At 47.5% G+C, this 8082-nt stretch overlaps 1 protein-coding gene across 2 annotated transcripts; it reads left to right on the top strand.

Annotated features, from left to right (window-relative positions):
• The first annotated feature begins 366 nt into the window (after positions 1-366).
• ENSA (endosulfine alpha) lies at positions 367-7566 on the top strand. Of its 2 annotated transcripts, XM_045790622.2 has the most exons (4): positions 368-577; positions 2295-2420; positions 3685-3851; positions 6801-7566. In XM_045790622.2, the coding sequence occupies exons 1-4, from the start codon at positions 521-523 to the stop codon at positions 6814-6816; spliced, it is 366 nt and encodes a 121-aa protein (XP_045646578.1). In that variant the 5' UTR covers positions 368-520; the 3' UTR covers positions 6817-7566. The 2 variants fall into 2 exon arrangements, with proteins under 2 accessions (XP_087722380.1, XP_045646578.1); XM_087866254.1 differs by lacking the exon at positions 6801-7566 and having other exon boundaries at positions 367-577; positions 3685-6176.
• Positions 7567-8082: the final 516 nt, after the last annotated feature.

Genomic DNA, 8082 nt, shown 5'->3' with positions numbered 1-8082 from the left:
TATTTTCTGGAGAGTGATAATTTTCTCCTAACACTGCGCAAAGCTTAATCCTCTCCATCTGAAAATAAAAGGTCTCCATCCTTCCGCTCTCCAGTTTGAAGTTCAGCAAAGCCTTCCGGGCACCGGGTGCCAGAGCTGAAGAATATCTGCTCCCACCAAAGGAACAAAAATGCCAAAGCTAGCAGCGCCGTCCCCTAAAATCCCCCACGGGCTTCCAATTGGTCCTTGGGGCTCACTCTCTTTTCAGATTGGTGTTCCAGCTTGCCTGTCGCCTCCAAAGACCCCGCCTTTAGCCAGTGACTATTGGTAGATCGTTACGTCATTGCCCCATCTACCCCATTCCCATTGGCTCTCATTGGAAGGGGCGGCCACAACGTCACAGGGAAGGGCCGCCATTTTGACTGAGCAAACCTACTGACAGGAGCCGAAGCAGCAGCGCAGGTTGTCCCCGTTTCCCCTCCCCCTTCCCTTCTCCGGTTGACTTCCCAGGCCCCCTGCACTCCACAGTCCTGGTCCCGCCATGTCCCAGAAACAAGAAGAAGAGAACCCTGCGGAGGAGACCGGCGAGGAGAAGCAGGTGAAATGGAGGGGGTGCGGGCGGGCGAGCCGGGGGCGACTGTGAGGGGGCGGGAGACGGTCTCCCAGCAGTGCGGATTGGTCGCCATGGTCTCAAGCTCTGCAGGGGTTGGCCACTTCTTGCATCACGCCGGGTGAGCTTCAACACAGCTCGCAGCTCTGGCTCTGATTAGTTGGGCCCTTTGTCTGTCAGTGCCGTGCTCTTCCTGATTGGCCAAGAGGCCTACCGCTCTAGTCATTGAAGCTATGCTATCATTGGCCAAGCTTGGGCGCGGGGCGGGTGTTTGGAAAGACTGGGTGAATGAAAGGGGGCTGGTGGTACCGGGAAGCTATGTGTATCATTGGTTAATGGAGGCAAATGACCCAACAACCAGGCTGGGGCCCGCATCAGAAAGGTAGAAGTGGAGGTAAAGATGTTTAAAAGACCAGCACTGGGAGAAGGGAGAAGAAGTAATTATTATCATGGCTAGTTTAAGGCGGCAACTTTCTCAAGAGACCTATTTTGACGTTTGGGGGTGGTCGGTTGCCCACTCACAGTCAGGAACGAATAGGCTTGAAGAGGACTAGAGTTCCATACAGAATAATGGAGGTTAAACCTAGAAAAGACATCGAAAGAGTCGTGACAAGAAAGACGCCACCCTTTTTCCACCCCCCCCCCCGACTTCCAAGGCAATGGGCCTTAGTTCACCCACAGTTCTGTGATGAAAACACCCCAAGTAAGCCTCTTTTGGGGCTTGTATTTGACTTACAACATTTAGTACTGAGCTTAGGAGTTCATGAAAGGCACCTGGTTGTAACTGTGCCGGATTGTCAAGGGAAGGGAATATATTCCATTAAAAAGAGCCACAATTTAGCTTCAGGTCCTTGTAAAAAGTCACCAAAGAAAAGAGCATTGGGGCTCACAAAAAGCAAGAAGAGAGTAATAACAACTGTGTGAGCCTCCTGCAAACCGGTTACACGCTCTTGGCATGTTCCCCAAACTTCCATTACTTGCCCCACTTGGGAAGGTGTTGACTTTTTGGCAACAACTGTGGGTAAATACTAGTGAGCCTCCTGTATCTTAATTCTCCTGGGGTTAACAATAGTGTCATTTTCATCTCTGTTTACCTGTCACCTTCCTACCTAATGTTTATGGAAATGCTGAAGCGATGTTGTTCCATTACTAAGGTGGAGATTTTTGGAGAAGGCCACATAGCTCTGGTCTCCTCCAAAGAGAGACTTATCAGATCACTACCTTAGACTCTGGATAAGAGGAACATCTCAGTAGAATTATCCCCTTTGATTTTCTGTTTGACCTGTACTGTGTGTTAGGGACTGCCAGAGAACTGCTACTCATCTTGGGTCACCAGAAACCCTGGTTAGCTCTTTTCTCTCTGTCTTCCCTAGCTTCTGTGCTGAATGAGCTATGGTTTGCTCTTGATTGAAGTATTTTGTTTAGGTGTTATCTTTAACCCAGTACTCCCAGGTCACTGAGGTGGTTCCTTGGGTGTAGTGTGAGAAGCAGCTTGGTTGTTTTTGTTTTTGTTTTTCCTCACAGTACAGTCATCTTGAGCTTCAGGGATTTGAACAAAGGTCTAGCTTTATTTAGGAGCAGAATAGAGACAGTATGTTCACAAGAGGGTGCATCTCTAGGAAAAGTTGATAGTATAAAAGTTATTAGATATTAGAAGCAGTTGCTTCTCAGTTTTTAATTTAATTGGCCCTTTTGTTTCCTCCAGGACACACAGGAGAAAGAAGGTATTCTCCCTGAGAGAGCTGAGGAGGCAAAGCTAAAGGCCAAATATCCAAGCCTAGGACAAAAGCCTGGAGGCTCCGACTTCCTCATGAAGAGACTCCAGAAGGGGGTATGGGACACAATCTCTTATACTCTTACTTCAGAGCCCAAGGGGGCTTTAGGGATGAGAACTGTAGAGCTTCTCCTGAATGCTTATCTGGAGGTTTTGTTGTTGGGCAGTAGCAGAGAAGAATTAGAAACTTGTAAAGAGCAAGGCAAATGATTATAAATCCCTGATTTGGTATCATACAGGATATTAAGGCTTAAGTTGAGACATTTGGGTGTGGGGGCATTGGGGGATTGACGGAAAGAAGGACGTTAGAAACTGAAATGCTGACTCCCCCAGGCATTTGTGTGTTTAGATGGTGGGAGTTTTAGGACTGCATGTTTTAAGATTAGAGCTCAATTTTGGGGTGCATGATTTCAAAAAAAGATCAAACCATCTGTCCTATAGATTTCTTCAACTTGAAATAGATTTCTTCAGATCCTTGAAATTAGTACCAGCCATTAACTGTACTCCCTCAAGAGACTTATTTTTCCATCCAGAGTGGTCCTCCTCACCAAGGGAGAATCTGCCTTCATAGCCATCTAGCTCCTGACCCGGGTTCTCTGTCCCGAGGTACCTAAAACTAACTGAGGATTGTGAGTCATTAAACTGGAGTGTGTTCCTAGGTGTGGTGAAATGGACAGTAAAACAGATCCCTGTGGAGAATCCTAGTTACTGAGTGTTAGTCACAGATGATGATGTGATGCTGATTTGCAGTTTACCTTGCTGTAGGCAAGGCAGGCGTGGGCAGGCTGTCACAGCCATGGAACATGTGTGGGAGCCGTGGGAGTCAGAGGAAAAGTACATTATCCTCATGAACAAGCCCAGTTTCTATTCATGGTCTGAGGGAATCGTTTTTAATTTTGAGGTTGTTGACTTGAGGTTGATCTCCTGCTGACTGCTAGGATAGCCCCAGATTGACGCTTCTCTATATCTTATCATTTGTTTCCTCCGCACCAAGTCCATTGGAGACTGACCCCTCAGTAAGCTTTTATGAATAGTCAGTAATTTGGTAGAACCATCCTGTACTGGTGGGTGCATGAAGGATGTAGGGGCTATCTCTTAACTCCTAATAGCTAGGAAACTGCTTACATACCTGAAAAAGTCAGAACACATTGGGGAGAAGACATAAGTACGTGTAATTAATGCTGAACTATGTGTGCGTGAGGTTAATCAAGGAAGACTGGAAAGATCTAAGTTGATGAGGGTTTATAATGGTTGTGAGTCTCCTTGCTTTTGAGGTAGGCCAGAGTTCCTCACTCACTTAAACATTCCTCTTGTCTCTTAGCAAAAGTACTTTGACTCAGGAGACTACAACATGGCCAAAGCCAAGATGAAGAATAAGCAGCTGCCAAGTGCAGGACCAGACAAGAACCTGGTGACTGGTGACCACATCCCCACCCCACAGGATCTGCCCCAGAGAAAGTCCTCGCTCGTCACCAGCAAGCTTGCGGGGTAACCTGGGCCCTCCCCCCCCGTCCCCTTCCTCACCCACTGGACTTTTATATATCATAGGCAGGGATGGAATGAGCGCCTAGTTAGCTCTTCTCAGCTTGCTAGCCAGAAATGACTGTGATTCTGCTGGGGGCTGCTGAGAAGGTGATGTGGGTTGGAAAGGGGTTCTGAGTTCATTTCTTTGATTAAATTGAGATTTCCACACCCTCACTGTAGCCCAGGTAGGGGCCCAGGAATAAGAGACTAGGATTGGATAATGCTGCAAATGCTCTTTTTTCTTTTGTATGAGAAATGGGAGATGTGATTTTTCCTTTGGAAGAGAATATCCCAAAATTGGTTAGGCTAAGCCTCGGGAATAATTTGGTAGGTTTACATCCAGAGGCTAACCTGACATAGCTGGGAAAGGTAGATTGAATGAGATCTGTTTTCTGTGCTTCTAAGTGTTTTTTCCCTTAGGCTGCTATTGCTTCGTGTTTCCATTATGGCAGGTTTAGAGAATCCTCAAAAAGAAAAAGTGATTTGCTTGCCTAAAACTACAATGCCCACTTAACCTCCCTTACTCATTGAGTGTCTCTGACAGTTTGCCCTGGCTCCTAAGTAATGTAAAGATTGGAGAACATCATTTACGCGAAATGGGCACCTTCTCTCTCTCTTCCAGTATGTTGCTTTTGCAAGTATGGGGTAGTGGGAAGAGCATTGGGTTTGAAGTTATCTGCGTTCTAGTTGCACTTGTCTGAGCAGAGCTGATGTGTAACTTTGGTCAAGTCATTTAACCTCTATGGATTTCCATTTCCTCATCTATAAAAGAACTGAATATAGATAAGATTGATTCAAATTTAAAAATCGTTTAACCTCCAGCTGAAAAAAAAGTCTTTGCTATTCATTGTAAAACTAAGCGGGGAAGACCTGTGGGTGAGCCTACAGAGGGAACCATTTGAAGACTACATGGGGAGAGAGGACATTGAGATGTGGGAGTTATAAATTCAGTCAAGAGGGCCTCATAAGTATCACGGTCTCAAGGCTCAAGGAAAAAGTTCTAAGAAGCTAGCTTCTATGGAAGCTTCTTGCCTCTGCCTGCACCCACTCTCCCGGCCTCCAGTCTGGATCTTTGCTGCCAAAAAGCTGCTCTGGCAGCCCATCTGCAGGCCTGAGGACACATGCTCAGTCACGCACATGTGGTGGAGTCCCACGTTTCAGATGTAATCAGACGTCAAGTGTATTGTTAGGGAGAGCAGAAGAAAAGGGACAAGCTGAAGCCAGCCTCCGGGCCTTGGTACTACGCAGGGAGAGCGGCAGGTTCTTAGGGGATGGTTCACCTGGGAGGAAGCTGGTGCGGGGAGGTGGTCAGGGAGAGAGATCTCCAAGAAATCTCTGCCTTTCTAGAGCTCAGTAACTCAGCTCCCGTGGGATGAGAAGCAGCAATGCGGATTCGTGAGCAGGTGGAGGAGAGGGGTGCAGGTGGCGGGCACCTTCAGTCTACTTCACTTGGCCTGAATCCTACTGCTAGTTAGTACAGAGAGGGCCAGGGTGAGAACTAACTGTTCAAGAGGGCAAGGTTCTGTAATCCTCTCTTGCCGTCTCACCTCATTAATTCCGATATGCCAAACATTTGGCCCAATGAGAATGACCGTGAACTTGCTGATGCGCATGCGGGGTGATGGCAGGTGTGTATACTTCTTTCTTGACCGGCCATTCACTTTTCAGGCTATCGCTCAGATTGGATAGGACAGAGTTGGTGAGGAAGGAATGGAGAGAGCAGGATCCCTGGATTCCCTGGCCCCCAGACTCCTTTGACTGTCACTTGTAATTGTATATAACTTTTGTGTTTCTTGCTCCATTCCTCATGCTGTCTTCCTTAGTCTAAAGTCCGTGTGGGAAGGGGAAAATGCCGAACATCCTTGTATAGTTTCCTCAACTGTCCCAGCCATGTTGTACATAGATATGTCATGTTATTATATATATAAATATATATATAATTTTGTACGTTTTCTTCATCTCCGATCTTCTCGAATTTTGTACTTTTTTCTTTTCTGTCTGAGCTGCTCTCTCTATTGGTCACTTGAATCCTCAAGACTGAGGTCACAAGTCTGTTTTCTAGGAAGAAATAGAAGAAATAGGGAAATCAGAAAACTGTTGGTCTCCCTTGCTCTCTCTCCACCTGGTCATCTTCAAGGCTAAGAAAACAAACAAGCCACATTTCTGTATTTGCCACCTGTTTCCACAGCATGAAATAACATCACTTCCCTGGCAGAGAAGGGTCATTCCCAATTCCAAATCCAGATCACTTTGATTAAACCTAGATTATTAAATCCACTCAGAACAACATGTGTATTGTCGGGCCCTGGCTTCCATGCCGTCACCTCCTCATCACTGTGTGCCCTCGTCAGTCTCTGCTGCTGCAAGTGGCTGTGCCATGCCTGTGGAGCCAAGCCTGCTGTAAGCCAGGCAGCATAAGCCCTGCAAACCTCCAGTTATTTTGATCTTGTCTAAAGAATTTTCTGTATTGTTTTCATGGGTATCTCCAGAAAGACGGAGAACACTTTGTTTTGTGGATAGGAAAAACTGAAATTCTCTCTCCCTTTCTCCCTCTTTCTCCCTCTCTCTTCCCCCCTCCCCCTTTCTCCCCCTCTCCCCCTTTCTCCCTCTCTCTCCGTCTTTCCCGCTCCTCCTCCCTTTTTCTTTCTCCCTCTCCCCTCCCCCTTCTCCCTCTCCTCTCCTCTCCTCTCCTCTCCTCTCCTCTCCTCTCCTCTGTCTCTCTGTCTCTCTGTCTCTCTGTCTCTCTGTCTGTCTCTCTCCCAACTCTCTGCAGATCGGATTCAGGCTTGTGCCAGGTAGCCTAATGGTTGTTAAGTATGGAAGAGTCTGGGGTAGGGACTGGGATGGAACTTCGGGTTTTTTCCCTTATTACTTGACAGTGTTTTCTTTTTCTTCTTCTGTGTTCGTCCGCAGTGGCCAAGTTGAATGATGTTGCCCGGGGCTCCGCCAGATCCTGAGACGCTGCCCTCCTGGGTCCTGTGCTGGCTCCTGCCCCTCCCTGCTTTTGCAGCCAGGGGTCAGGAGGTGGCTCGGGCGCGGGCTGGAGAGGCAGAAGCCCCTGCCCGTCGGTGTCCCAGCGCATGGAGCCCCTTGGGCTGAGCACCAAGACCCTGAACCTTTTTTGTTTTACCTTTTTTCCAAATAACTGTTGGGAGAAATCTCAGTGAAATCCTGGCGGGGATGGGAGGGGGTGGGGGGGTGCGGGTGTGGTGTTTGAGAGGGTGGGGTGGGAAATTTGTGGGGGATATGAAATAGGGCTTGGAGTTGATAAAAACATTCCTGACTATCCTCCTTCCTAACCATGTGGCTGGTGTGGGATGGGTGTGAGGGGAAGGAGTGGAGTAGACTCCAGATGAGGAGTTCTAATTCAGCTCTGTAGAAAAATGCCTTGTTTGCTTGGATGTGGCTGGGGATCTGGTGTCAGATGAAAGAAACTGTCCATCTAAATATGACAGATGCAAACAGCTCCTCTGGTTCTGCAGAGCAAGCTGAGAACACAATGTTAATTGTTCATTGAAAAAAGTGCTGTCCTTGGAATAGATTTGCTGTGCGGAGAAGGGCAGTGAGTGTGGGGAAAGGGGGCCATGAGCGTGGGGAGCCCCACAGAGCCCAGGAGACTTTTTCAGTATTTGAAATAAAAAAAGAAGACGACGACCCACAAAAAAACACAACCCAGAAATATTCTGAAGCAGTTGGTGTGTTTTATTGGGGCTTGGGGAAAGGGAAGAAAATGAAACTGAAGACTCCATTCAGGGAAGAAGCTGGTGTGGGGCCCTGAGTTCTAAATGAGAACAGGGGCCCTTAATACGAGATGTGACTGGGCTCCCGGCTTCCATCACTCAGGGAGAGGGAATAGGGATGTTAGCATACAGATGCGGGCTTTTCCTGACTCCTGTCTATCCTTCTGTTTCTGTGGCTAACGTAGAAGATGCATCAGCCTCAGGTTTGGCTCACAAAATGAGGAATGTGATCTACATAGTGTATTAACACCTCGAGCTTAGTTCACGCTGAGCAAAAAAGAGAAGCCCACTCTTCCTTTTCCCTTTCAGTCTTCCGTTCCTTCACAAGTTCTCATGTTCGTGAAGGAGAAATGGGACCTCTAGTAATAAGCCAAAAGGAACTCAAGCCTTTCTGCTTGTGGCCAGCAGGAGGCAGAGTGACTTCTTTCTCACCACCTCCCAAGCATCACCAGAAT

This window comes from Ursus americanus, chromosome 12 (assembly GCF_024610735.1).
Source record: "Ursus americanus isolate L20-20 chromosome 12, mUrsAme1.1.p, whole genome shotgun sequence".
In the NCBI taxonomy this organism is placed as follows: Eukaryota; Metazoa; Chordata; class Mammalia; order Carnivora; family Ursidae; genus Ursus; species Ursus americanus.
This window is presented reverse-complemented; position numbering and strand designations above follow the sequence as displayed.